The sequence below is a fragment of the Vicia villosa genome, linkage group LG1 (genome assembly GCF_029867415.1).
Source record: "Vicia villosa cultivar HV-30 ecotype Madison, WI linkage group LG1, Vvil1.0, whole genome shotgun sequence".
In the NCBI taxonomy this organism is placed as follows: Eukaryota; Viridiplantae; Streptophyta; class Magnoliopsida; order Fabales; family Fabaceae; genus Vicia; species Vicia villosa.
The window spans coordinates 59,876,413-59,890,459 of NC_081180.1; the positions used below are offsets into that span (position 1 = coordinate 59,876,413).

Here is a 14,047-nt window from a genome sequence, read left to right on the forward strand (position 1 = left end):
TGCCTTCACATACTAACTCAAGTCTCTAAATTGTCCAATTAAATCCAACTCATTCATCATTAGCACCGACATTTTAAGGACTTCTTACGCAACACAATAGCACAACATTTTCCTCATTAGGATGGTAATTCAAACCAAAATCCCAATCCAAAAATATACTCTAATCATCTCTACTGCCTCATATTAAGCCCTTTCTGATCAAAGAGGTACTTCAACTCTTATGATCACTAAACACTTCGAATTTTGAACCATACAATTAGCCTGTAAGACCAAGACCACATTCATAACTCGTGGTTTTAATCCAAATTCTATTACATCTTTCACGTCCAAATATCATCCCACTCGGAATCTCAACAAAGTCTTCCTAACAAATGTTAGAAATTCCCTACAATTTTTCTTTTATACTTATCGTTATTTTGCCATCACAAATACGATTCCAAGGGTTCTAAAGTTTATCCCATCTTTACTACTAATGCACTCTTCACTAAAATTCATCGGCCCTCAAACCATCCTTATTACCGAACATCTCATCAACAACATGTTACACTCAATTTTGTTTCCAACAATCACGGTAGTAAGCATTCTTATTCAACAAGTTTCACACTTCCATAACCGACTTCAGAACCTTTCCTCATAGGGTCACTCTACTGTATTTATAACTCTCCCATAAATTAGAACACAATCCCTCCTCTTCGTAGGTTCAAACGGCACATCAATCCGACACTCGGAACTCAAGATATGAATTTTCCAATCATTGCCCGAAAATGCAACACTGATATCATGCAGCGACACTCTATACGATATATCCAAAAATCCTCAATTGGTAAATTCAATTCTTAAAATTACTCCTCAACAAACCTTCTAATTATTCCTTCGATCCATTCAACACTGACACTGACATCCCGTGCAGTACCAATAAACAAGTCTAGTTATAAGAACAAGAGTAACCGTAACTCCACCTCTTTCCAACGTCATCCTGTCACAATTAAATATGTTACAGCTGCTGCAACTATTTTTATAACAAAGTTCATCTCGTTAGCTTTCCGACGCTTCAAACGGAACTCAATTCGGATGTCTAGAACTCCAGTTATGAATTTTCGAAGTTCCGCAGCTATTCAGCAATTTTCCTGCGTTTTGCTTACGAAAATCTCTCTCCAAAACTCATTCTCTTCAACTCTATCACATTCCAAACAGCCTCTTATCGTATCTCTTCACTTCCAAACATCCTTATAACTTAAGCGACACATTCCCCCGCCGAAGTCCGCTTTCTGCAACATCACGACAACAATCCTCCTTGCAAACTCGTAACTGAACCTCATCCGAGACGCAAGGCTACTCAACTGACAACTTCACAACACACCAGCAGAGCTGACACATCGCAACTCTCCAATCTCCTTCTCTTACAATAACTGTCAATTACCTCTAATCACCTTCCTTCAATATGTTCCAACTCAATTCCCAGTGAAGTCTTAATTCCAAGTCACCTTCAATTCGGAAAACAACAAACTCCGACAACGCTCGCACTGTTGCCAACAACAGCCTACTGAATCAATCTTCTTGCAACTGAAACATAACCGAGAAGCGAAGCTTCTCCCCCACTTGTTTCAATCCAACACCTGCAACAAACAACCAAGTACCGACAGTGATTCACTCACATGTCGCGTACCAAGGAATAAAATGCCGACAATATACAACTGTCGCGCAACTCAACTGACTCAACAATTGGCCGGACGGACCGACCTGCTCTGATACCACTATTGTAACACCCTTTTAAACCCCACGGAAATTAATAAAATAATTCAGAGTAAAACATGATAAACAAGGGTGCCACAATTCCAATTAAAACAAATTTATCATAAATTCATTGTCATGCTTTCACTAAGGAACAATTCATCATAATACACCAAACATCTCATGTTAACACAGCGGAAATTCACCATACGGATAAGCATAACATCGTCTATGCAATATCTCACAAATTACTCCAATAACAACAAAATAGAGTATCATCATAACTCTAAACTAGCGTTCCCCCAGTGTTACAATATCAGAGCATGACACCGACACTATACTAAACGAACTGGCTCATGAGCTAATCCTCACCGAACCAAAAGCAGCTATCCTCAATCTGAAAATGTCAACAGTAAGGGTGAGTCTCATCACAGTTAACAAATGTTATTGCATCTTAAATAACAACACATCATAGTTATATTATTCACCCAATTCATCATATTCAGATTATCAGGAACATCCATCATTTACACAAACGTCAACAAAACACATCTTTCAAACAGACAAGCATACTCAACATTATTTCAACAAAACACACAACCAACACGTCATCAATATTTATAACACTGGAATACTTCCAATCATGTTATAAATGTATGCATATGTATGAACTGACACTATGCATGTGGTACCAAAATTCGTGAATCATATTCACAGGACTTCTCTCTGCGATACTGCCCTTCAAGTCGCTCCCACCCCACATGGCACACGACTAACCTCATCGCTCACACCCCCATGGGCACACGATGACTGCCTACTAATCTCCGCACAATGGGAATTAGCCACCAACGATCCACTCATCAACGGGATCCATCATCAAATGCATATGAATGAATGCAACATATACAACATACTTATACCATCGTCAAGTCTAATGAGTAACATCATCAAATACTCATTTCATCATCATCATTAACATCATCATCATCAAAGTATGTTTATATACATTAGCATCATTCAATACAATTAATCATCATCATCATCATCATCATCACTAAAGAACATACATGTGTCCACATCAATCATCATCATCAATAAGAAGAACACACATGTACCCGCATCATTCCAATACAATCAATCAACATCATACAATTCTCTACAAATCATCACATCATAATGTTTTCAAAACAACGTCCTATATTGTCACATTTCATCATATATGTCAACAATACATCATCCAATCAAACAAATCGTCACATGATTAATATTTCAACATAGCATGTATTTAACATATCGCATCACATGTATGTACAATACATCATTCATCAAGAAATAAAATCATATTTAAAAATAATTGGATTCACACCTCATTTCATCATTTAAACACGTAGGCTATCTCATAAGATTCATCGTGCTCGAAACGGCACTAAAAACGGACCTACGGTTCGAAAGTTACACATCATTTAACTTTTCCAAGAAAACAACTAACGCTACAGCACGCGGCGCAACCAAAGTTCGCGGCGCGACCTGAACCACAAAAAACACGTTCGCGGCGCAAATCTATGCACGCGGCGCGATGCGAGGAAAAAGTACGCCTTCGCGGCGCCAACACTAGGACGCGGCGCGAACTGGCGATTTCGCAGACTATCGGGTCTGCGTCAGATCCTGCGATCTGATTCCATCTGAGTCCAAAACTGACTCTAAACATCATATGCAGGCAGTTAATCATCAATTGCATCACTATTCATCATCACACATCAAAACAACACATAATCTATCAATAATTCATGCAATTTTCATCAATTCATAACCTCCCTAAACCTAACATATGATCCAATTGACTCAACAACATCCCTAATCAATATTATTATCTAAGAACACGATAATAGATGATAACCAGAGAGTCCCCCCTTACCTTAGCCAAGAGTTCTTGATCTTTGGTCCTCTTCCTCTTTGGCTCCTCTTTACGTTCCTCAGCTCTTCTCTTCCCCTTCTCATTTTTCACGTTCTGATTCTTTTCCTCATTTCCCAATTTTCCTTATTTTATGAAACATAACATTTTAATTAGTAAAGGCTTTACTAACATAGTACCCCCTCTTTACTAACACCACACTTGGCCCAATAGCCTATCTCATATTTCTTTCCAAATAATTCCACAAAATACTGAATAATTCCAAATAATAATTTAATTTCCAATTAAATTAAATTTAAGAAAATATGGGGTGTTACATTTTCCATCCAGCAAATTATTAACCAGTTAAACATTCTAAACAACTTGTTAGTTATCTGATTCTTAAAATGCAATTTGCAAAATAACTTATCTTTCACCGCCGATGCTGCCACTGTTATCCTATTCTGTTCAATTTGGGTGAACATGTCAGCGATCGGAATCGTTGCAGAAGAAATGACTGTCGTTACAAAGAAAATTGTTCTTACTAAGACGCGGAGTTGTAATCTTGCCTGCTTACCTTGTATAGAAAAAAATGAAGGCATACCGATACATATACTCTCAAGCACAAGACTTATAAGACAAATTGATTTAAGGAATACCGGTACATAGTCCCTCAAACACAAGTTATGTAGAGTCAAGTAATTTAACACATGCCAGTTCAATATTCTTCATTCTTTCTCGATGGTTAGATAGGACTCTATTTTAATCTCTAACATCTAGTGTCGTGCTCGTGCCAAGAGGTGTTCATGATATATCAGTTCTAGATTCAGTTATTTTTTCCAAATCCAATTAATATATTTTTGAATTTTTATTATAGTTAAATCCGGTTCGATTTCTTTTGTTGTCAATAGTATTTTTTTCCAAATTAAATTGATATATTTTTTGAATTTTTATTATAGTTCAATTAAGTTTGTTATCAGTAGTATTTTTTTTTCAAATCGAATTGATATATTTTTGAAATTTTATTATAGTTCAATTCGATTTGGTTTGGTTTGTTGGTCGAAACATACCATGAATTTTGAATGCAGTATTCAAATTTTAAAATTTCAAATCAGTTTCTTTGGTGCATTGTGGAATAGAAATAGAAATAAAATAAAAAGTTAGAAATTTTTTTTAACAAATAAACTGCCAAAATTCACAAACTTATCAACTAGCTAGGAGAAAGGAAGCATGGTTATTGGACCATCCATGACATATCGATCTTTGCCACCTCCAATTCCATGACCAAAACCAATAACTATTTTTTTGAATGCAAATGAAACTATTTTTTGACTTCTACTTAGCCACTCAAAAAACTCCATCTTTAACAAACTTTATTTCCAAACTATTGTTCCCTCGCGTGACTTTGAACAGTATATCATAACTCCTATTCCACATTCTCCACTCAAACACACCCATAAAGCATTGAACTTCACATTTCAATCATGATAACCATAAGCACTCATTTTCACTCATATTGGATCTTATCATTTTTCAACTCCATCATGCCCTCAAAACATCACCCCCATAATATCTTAACCAAATCAATTATTAATTAACACTCTAATCAACCCCAAAACATTATTAAAAAAAAGTAAATTTGATTACATCGTCATTCTCACAAGAAAATAAACAAATTTTCATTGCTTAGCCTGCACTACTACAATATTATAATCAAATTCAAATTAAAGGTAAACTAAAAGTAACAACCCAAAAGGCAATCTAATCTAAAAATCTAAATTAAACTATAATCATGCTACATAAAATTTGATTTCATAATTCATATCATGCATGTTTGAATTCATGATAAGTTTGACACGTCAGTGTCATCGTAATGGTGTTACTCGCGACTCAAGATCCGCCAGTTAAGATCAGGCAATTTAAATTACACTAATACAACATTTATACTGGCGACTCAAGGTACCGTCAATTGATATCAGACGATTTAGATTACACCAACACGACATTCGTATGATTCATGACGAGTTTGCCAACAAAGCCTCTTCATCAAGATGATTTGCATGCAATTCTCTAAGCCACTCAAACGTTCTACGACGTGACATAACCTTTTTACCTTGCTTTTGCCTTTGCTTTTGTTTCTTCCACTCCATCACTTTTTCTTTACCAGCGTGCTTCGTAGTACTTTCTGTCTTGTAACCACTTTTAACACCACTACCATTGATCACCACCGTTTCAAAAGAACAATCACAACCACTCAACAAACCACCTCGTTTACCAACTAAGCGTTTCAAAACATGATTGCTCTTTCCACCATCATCGTTCTTCTTCTCACTCATTTTCACACTTTTCGTACTATTGCTGTTGCTACTGCTACTACTGTTCCGACTTACACAGTTTCTATGATTACTGCTACGAACCTTTAGGTCTTGCAGTCCTATTTCTGGTGTAGGGACCACACCTAAACGGAAAATTTCCCAAACTGATGATTTTCTACTTTGAGTTATAGACTTTCTTGGACATGATGATTTTAGCTGTGGCTTTGGACTTGGATGTGTATGAAACTGGTTTCTAACTTTGGTTTTTGAAGTTTTTGAAATTTTTGAAACTGAAACTATTGGATTTGTTGTTGTTGTTGAGTTAGTGCTAGTTGATGTGGTTGAGTTTTGACTTGTACTACTATTGCTACGAAACTCATTGAAACAACCGTTGGTAAAACTCAAAGATTCTTGCTTTGATTTGAATTGCTTACCGTGATCATTGGATGAAAAGCCAGCTTCTGAGCTAAACGAGAGACGCGATAAAGGGAGGATTTGTCCTTGGAAGAAAATTTCATCTGCTACACACATTTCTGGTTCGGTTGAAAAGAGACCAACCCAAGAACGGAAATTGAATTCTTCATGTGTTGTTTCATTGATCTGAGAGTGTTGTTCTTTACATGTGTTGTTCAGAGGTAGTGGAAGATCACAAAGAGACAATGTTTCATCTTCCTCTTGTTGTGATTGTGACTTTTCATGTTGGTTATGTTTTTCTTGGACAATGTTTGTTGTTGCCATGTTTGTGAGGAATGTTGGAATGGAATAATTAAATATGTAAGATTGTGGTTTTATAAGAGGGTAAAGGAATTTGAATGTGGGGGAGAGTGTGACATAAACATGAACATTTGGAATATAAAAAGAGGTAAAGTGAGAAAGAAGATGGGATGGGACATAGTAGTGATCACTGATGATCGGTTATCAGTCTAGGATACTGAACAAAAATGTTTGTCTTTTGTTTTTATTGTACAAAATGGGTGGGAGTGAAGGAAAGTAAAGGATGCTTTTTGGGCCTGCTGTTGCAGAGACACTAGCTCTTATGTCCCTTTTGAGGCTATTCTTATGATGAGGGAAAGATAAAGATGTTTTTTTCTTCTGGAATCTCGATGAGTAATAGTGCACTCGTCACTCAAATGGAATCAAGTTGGAGGAGAGTCCAATGTGATATTTGAAATTGAATTTAAAGGATGAATATAAGTGGAAATATATTATGGTAGCAAGAACTCAGTATTATAATTTAAAGGATATATTAGGTGAATTCTTATCTACCCAACTCAAAAAGTTGGGTAAAGTTACCTTCTATGTAAAATGTTTTGGAAATAATCAAAAAATATACTATTTAATAATTAATTAAATAAGATAAAACTAAATGATGCAATGTGATTGGTGCAATATACATTACCCAACTTTTTGTGATGGGTAGAGAAGTTGTCCCCATTAATATTTTATCTCCATGCTATATAGGTTATTTATGAATTATCCCGTAAAATTATTTTTTAAAAGCAACCTTTTCATTTTAAAATACTAACAATTTAGTCGCTAAAATCAAAATTCTTAAGAAAATTCAAAAGAAAATTCGAAGGAAACTTACGGATTTTCTTGCGAATTTTAACTTTAGAGATTAAATTGTTATTATTTTGAAATAACAAGGTTATTTTAAAAAATATATATTTTATAGAAATAAATAAAAAATAACCTATATAGTTAAAGTGATAATAACCTTAATATTTAAATACATTAAAATAAATTATATATGCTAAGACCATGCTTCAAAATAGTAAGAGAAATAGATTGCAAGATGGGAGTAAATGTGTATTTTGGTTATGCCATGTGTAGCCCTAAATATAAATAAAATATCAATCTTGATCAGCATACATGTATCAATCTTGATCGGCATTTTAAGGTTAGTTGATGGTTTTTCAAGAGGCAAAGGAAGGTGACCACAAATGTAATTATAGATGCGCTAGGGGTGGCAGCCGAGATTTAATGTCATAATGGGAAAAAGAGTTTGTGAGGTGAATCCCGCGTCGCAAGTTCAAACTGAATAATTTTTGTGGGGTAAGTCCCACCTTGCAACGCTTTTTTGAAAAAGTGGGTGGAAAGCACTGATTCTAAGCACTGATTGAACAGAGGGGCAGGTGAATATTATGGGCATATTATGGGCATACTCTGACATTAGTTTTGCGGGGTGACTTGCACTTCAGAAGTCTCAACGGTCAAAAAAGTTGCGGGGTGATATTCACCTTGCAAGTGTCCTTTATATATCCCAACGCACCTTTCCCTTTTCTCCATTCCAGTAATGATAAACACTTTCACTCTTCTTCAAACCTTCTTAAACCCTTTTCTCTCAAACCCTTTTTCTCTCATTCTCCAACTCTTTTCCAACTCTTCTATATCTCTGAATTCTCTCCATTTTAATACCAAATCAAGACCTAAATACTCAAGTTTTTTGCTGGATTCGGATTTGCTTTCCATATTTTCATCAAATTCATTTATAAAGGTACACATATTTATAAATTGTTTGTTATGTTAGAAAAAAAATTGATTTTTATGATAGAAATAATGCTGGTTAGATTTATGTAGAATATTTTAGAAATATTTTAATATATGTTGTATGAAAATGTGTAGAAATAAATAAATGTGTATGTTGTATGAAATGTGTAGAAATAATTGGTTTGTATGTTGTATGAAAATCTGTATCAACATATGATGTATAAAATTTGTAGAAATAATTCGTTTGTATGTTGAAATGGGTATAAAAATGTGTAGAATATTGTATAGTTTATCATTTTTCATTTTTTTTGTAAATAAATAAATATGCTGTATGATTTTTTTTTTGTTTTTTCATAAATAAATAAATATTATTATTTATTTAATTTATTATTTTTGTAAAACAAATTTATAATGTACTATTTAAAATTAAATAAAAAATAGGATATGAATAATATTTGTAAAAATAGAATATTAAAATTAAAAAATACAGAATATTATTATTATTTAAAAATATATTTTTATATTAAACACAATATTTTTTATTTTATAAAACAAAATATTTTTTACTATAGTAAACAAAATATTATTATAATTTGTTAAAACAGAATGTTATTATTTTTTTTTAAAAAAGATAATTATTATTAATTTAAAAACATAATATTATTAATATTTGTAAAAGCATAATTTTTTTATTTTATTAACCTAAATATTCATTTATTTGATAAAACAGAATATTTTATTATTATAAAAAACAAAATATTATTATTATTTGTTAAAATATAATATATTTTAGGGTTAAATATGCAAACCTCCCCTGTAATGTTAGCGAGTTTTAGTTTTAGCCCCTGTAAAAAGAAATGATTGATCCCCCCTAATCTTATTTAGATTCCATCAACAAACCCCCTAATTGCCTATGTGGCATGAAAGATTCTATGTTTATTTCCAATATTTGCCACGTATTACAGTTTATTTTACACATGGAATTTTGATTTAATTGTATGGCCACTGGATATATAGTTTTCAAAAAGCCCCTTGAAATTCTTAGGGTTCATACAGTGTTTGGAGTTTCTTCATCTGGGCATTGCGAAGACGAACGTGAGACCTGCGAAGACGAAGGAGGTTCATGCGAAGACGAAGCAAAGGAGCATCGAAGCCATTGAAGCCGAAGTAAAGGTTGCGAACACGGTTGATAATGTCTCAGGTAAGTTTTATCGTACACTCCTTCCAATTTTTTCGTCTGGGTATGGTGTTTGGGAAAATCTGGAATTCCATCTTAACAGGGATCGGAACATTTTAACTTCACCTGTCACCATGGGGGTGAATTTGTTAGGGACAATCGAAATGAACTCATATACAGTGGGGGTGTTGAAACAAAGGTATGTGGGGTACACGCTGTGAGTTTTACAATGGAGGGTATTATGAAGTTGATTAGTAAGTTGGGATATAAGGATGGTAGAGTTAGGGTTTGGACAAAAGTAATGGAGATTCAAGATGAATTTATTCATATAAGAAAAGATGATGATGCTTTAGACTTTACTTCTTACTTCAGTTCAATGGGTATTGATGGGGATATATTTGTGGATCATGGACAGAAAAATAGAAAAGATGATATAGCCAATGGTCTAGGAATGTCAGAAGAGGAGTTTATTGATAGGTTAGATGATAGTGAAGATGAAAGAGCCACGGCTATTCATGATGGCTTTGAATTACTTGATGTTACTTTGCCCATCAGAGAAGATGCAAGTGGTAGTGGGCTTTTTGGTAGGTCCAATAAGAACATGGGTGAGGATGAATACTTTAGTGATGAGTTGAACAGTTTTGACCCAGATGATTCAGGTGATGAAAAAAGGCCCAAGTTTGAGAGATTTAAGAAAGAGCATCTTAACAAGGATTATAAATTTAAGTGGGGTATGGAGTTTAATTCACTTGTTGACTTCAAAGATGCTATTCGTGAGTGGTCAGTGGTCAATGGGAGGGAAATTACTTTTGTGAAAAATGAGAGCTATAGAGTAAGGGTAGAGTGTAAGGCTAAATGTGGTTTTTTGGTCTTATGCTCTAAAGTGGGCCACAAACACACCTTTGCTATAAAAACACTTAAAGACACCCACACGTGTGCTAGTGTTTTTAACAATAGATCTGCCAACTCTAAATGGGTGGCCAAGCATGTGGTGAAGATGCTGCAAACATCTGAAACTGTCAGGATTAGTGACATAATACAAGAGATAAGGCAAAAAATTTCCATTGGTATAAGTGTTGCAAGAGCTTGGAAGGCTAAGATGATTGCCATGAAGGTGATTGAAGGAGATGCAGATTCTCAGTATGCATCCATATGGAGGTATGCAGCTGAGATAACAAGGGTAAATCCTGACAACACAGTCAAGACTAATGTTGAAAGACCTAGCCCAAGCATACAACCAAGGTTTGGTTCCTTTTATTTTTGTTTTGATGGCTGTAAGAAAGGTTTTATACATGGATGTAGACCTTTTGTGGGGGTTGATGGGTGTCACTTGAAGACCAAATATGGTGGGAAACTACTAACTGTTGTTAGTAGGGATGCTAATGATCAATACTTCCCTTTAGCATTTGGTGTGGTTGAGACTGAAACTAAAGAGAGTTGGAGATGGTTCTTACAACTATTAATGGAAGATATTGGACAAGATAGGAGATATGTTTTTATATCTGATCAACAAAAGGTACACCTCTTCATTATGTTCTTTTCTTCATTATGTTCACTTCTTCATTGTACACTTATTTGAGAATGTTGTTTTTTTGTTTTTTCAGGGACTAGTAGCAGTATTTGATAAAATGTTTGATAGAATTGAGCATAGATTGTGCCTTAGACATTTGTATGCTAATTTCAAGAAACGGTTTGGTGGTGGAACCTTGATTAGGGATTTGATGATGGGAGCAGCTAAGGCTACATACTATCAAGCATGGGTCCAAAAGATGGATGAATTGAAGAAGGTTGACACCAATGCTCGGAGTTGGTTGATGGCTGTCCCTACAAGAAGTTGGTGTAAGCATACATTCTCTTTTTACCCTAAATGTGATGTTCTGATGAATAACATTTCTGAATCATTTAATGCTACAATTCTAGTGGCTAGGGACAAGCCTATTCTCACCATGTGTCCCATGTATCAGATAATGATATCTTACAGCCAAATACCCATCTCCATCACTAATCTGATAACTCAATTACTTTTCAACACAAGTCACCTTCACATAGTACCACAGATGTCATGCTAGCTTAGGATGATCTGTTATTTTCTAGAGTCCTTGTCCCTTCTTTCCATAGTCCTTCAAGTCACATATCTTCTCAACTCCAAAAAAACATTTATCGTATGCTAACAAGAGCTAAGACATGAAATTCAAAACCTAAGGTGTTTCTTGTTCACACTGAGCCATCTACAATCAAACAAGCATTAACTCGACCTGGTTGTTAAGGCTATGAAATTTGAATATGATTCAGTATTGAAGAATGGTACTTGCACTCTCACTACTCATAGAAAGGCCTTAGGCTGCAAATGGGTATTCAAAGTTAAATAGAATCTTGATGAGAGTGTAAATAAATACAAGACAAGATTAGTAGCCAAGGGGTTTCATTAACATCATGGCTTTGACTTCCACGAAACCTTCCCACCTATAGTCAAGCCAACAACCATATGTGTTATCCTCCTGACTTTAGCTATCACATATAAGTAGGAAATACAACAGATGACGTCAACAATGTGTTTCTTAATGGAGAATTGCATGAATAAGTTCATATGCACCACCCTTCAGGCTTCATTTACTCAAATCTACGGTTAATTTGCAAACTGAGCAAAGAAATTTATGGGCTGAAGCAGGCTTCGCGTGTGTGGTATGAGAAATTACACCAAACTTATATTTAGTTTGGGTTTGTCTCAAGATGGTGTGATCACTCTATTTTTGTCTACAACCATCAAAATATCATGCTCATTGCTTTTGTCGATGTAGATGACATCCTATTAATCGGATCGTCTTCAATGTCGATTCATGAACTAATTTACAAACTTCATACCAAGTTTGTATTAAAGAAGCATGGCAACCCTCAATACTTCCATTGTATTGAGGAAATGGCTCCCTGATTTTTACACAAACCAAGTATATTTGGGACATATTTTCCATAGTAAATAAAGTCTAAAGATAAGGGAGTACACACGCCTATGGCCAGTAATTGTAAATTGAGCAAACATGACACTTAATAGATTCACTTATCTATCAATCAACAATTGGAACATTGCAATATGTCACACTTACATGCCCGAACATTTGACAAAGCATGAAGCTGACGTGGCAAAGTAGTTACATGGCATAACTGTATTCAGTTAGCTTAGGTTTTCAGTTAGGTATCAATACCAACAATATAAACCATTGTGTAACTAACTTGATCAACAAGCAATCTATAATCTCTTTCTTCTCTATTGTGCTTAGCTTAAGCTTTTCTTCTTCTGCTTGTTCACACTCCATCAATGGAGTTTTGCATAACATTCATAGTCGTTTACTTGCTTAGATGGTATCAGAGCAGGTTGATCCTGCTCTGCATCCGCTGTGATTCATTGATCTTTCTTGTTCATGGTGATTAGAGCTTTCTTGAAGCAATCACTGTGATTTTGTTCTTTCTGCTTTCTTCGATTCTCAGCATTTTAGGAATCTTGATCGATGACGAGGAACAATAACAACAATCAAAATCAGGATCATCTTGATCCATATTATGTGCATCCTTCAGAAAATCCATCGACGGTGTGTGTAACTCCGGCGTTATCTGGTGATAATTACCACGCTTGGTCGATGAAGATGAGACGTGTTCTTGCCATGAAGAAAAAGTTCAGATTCGTTGATGGTTCTATAGAAGTTCCTGGAGAAGATGATCTGAATTATGTTGCGTGGCAAAGATGCAACAATTTAGTTCATACATGGATTATCAATTCAATAACACCATCCATTGTTCAGAGTGTGGTGTTCATTGACAATGCAGTAGATATGTGGAATGATCTCAAAGATCATTTTATGAGAGGAGATCGAATTTGAGTAGCGCAACTTCATCAAGAAATAACAAATCTGAAACAAGGTAGCAAGAAGATTTCTGATTATTTCACTGAATTGAGAAGCTTATGGGAAGAATTGGACCAGTATCGCCCCATGCCAAGTTGCACGTGTCGTGTTACGTGTGCATGTCAAGCAATGCGCAATAGTAGAAGCTTTAGGGCTGAAGACAGAATTATCCAGTTCTTGATAGGTCTGAATGAAGAGTTCCATGGTGTGGTATCTCAAGTATTGTTAATGGATCCATTGCCACAAATCAATAGAGTATTTTCAATGGTCATGCAGCAAGAAAGGAAGATATGTGGTCTGAATTTTTCTAACAGCAATGTGATTGAGGAAGCACCTGGGATGGTGAATGCTGTTGAAGGCTCAAAACCATTTGGAAGAGGTCGAGGCTATGGAAATCCCTCTGCAGGGAGAGGTAGAGGCAATGTGAAAGTGTGCACCTATTGTGGCAAGACAGGACATGTTATTGATAATTGCTACAAGAAACATGGTTATCCACCAAGTTTTGGAAGAGCAAGTGGATCTTCATCGTATGCCAATCAGGTTGATG

General features: G+C 35.1%; 1 protein-coding gene across 1 annotated transcript; it reads right to left on the reverse strand.

Moving 5' to 3' along the window:
• Positions 1–5,637: 5,637 nt before the first annotated feature.
• Positions 5,638–6,675, reverse strand: LOC131643763 (uncharacterized). Its single transcript, XM_058914081.1, has 2 exons — positions 6,372–6,675; positions 5,638–6,080 (listed from the first exon to the last, which is right to left on the reverse strand). Exons 1-2 carry the CDS (start codon positions 6,673–6,675, stop codon positions 5,638–5,640), a joined length of 747 nt encoding a protein of 248 aa, XP_058770064.1.
• Between the last annotated feature and the right edge of the window lie 7,372 nt (positions 6,676–14,047).

Bases quoted from the DNA above. Each gene is read 5' to 3' on its own strand.
- LOC131643763 (XM_058914081.1), bottom strand. From the start codon at position 6,675: ATGGCAACAACAAACATTGTCCAAGAAAAACATAACCAACATGAAAAG. The intron at 6,081-6,371 runs GTAAGCAATTCA...TTTTCCGTTTAG, and splicing joins CTTTTCATCCAATGATCACG to GTGTGGTCCCTACACCAGAA.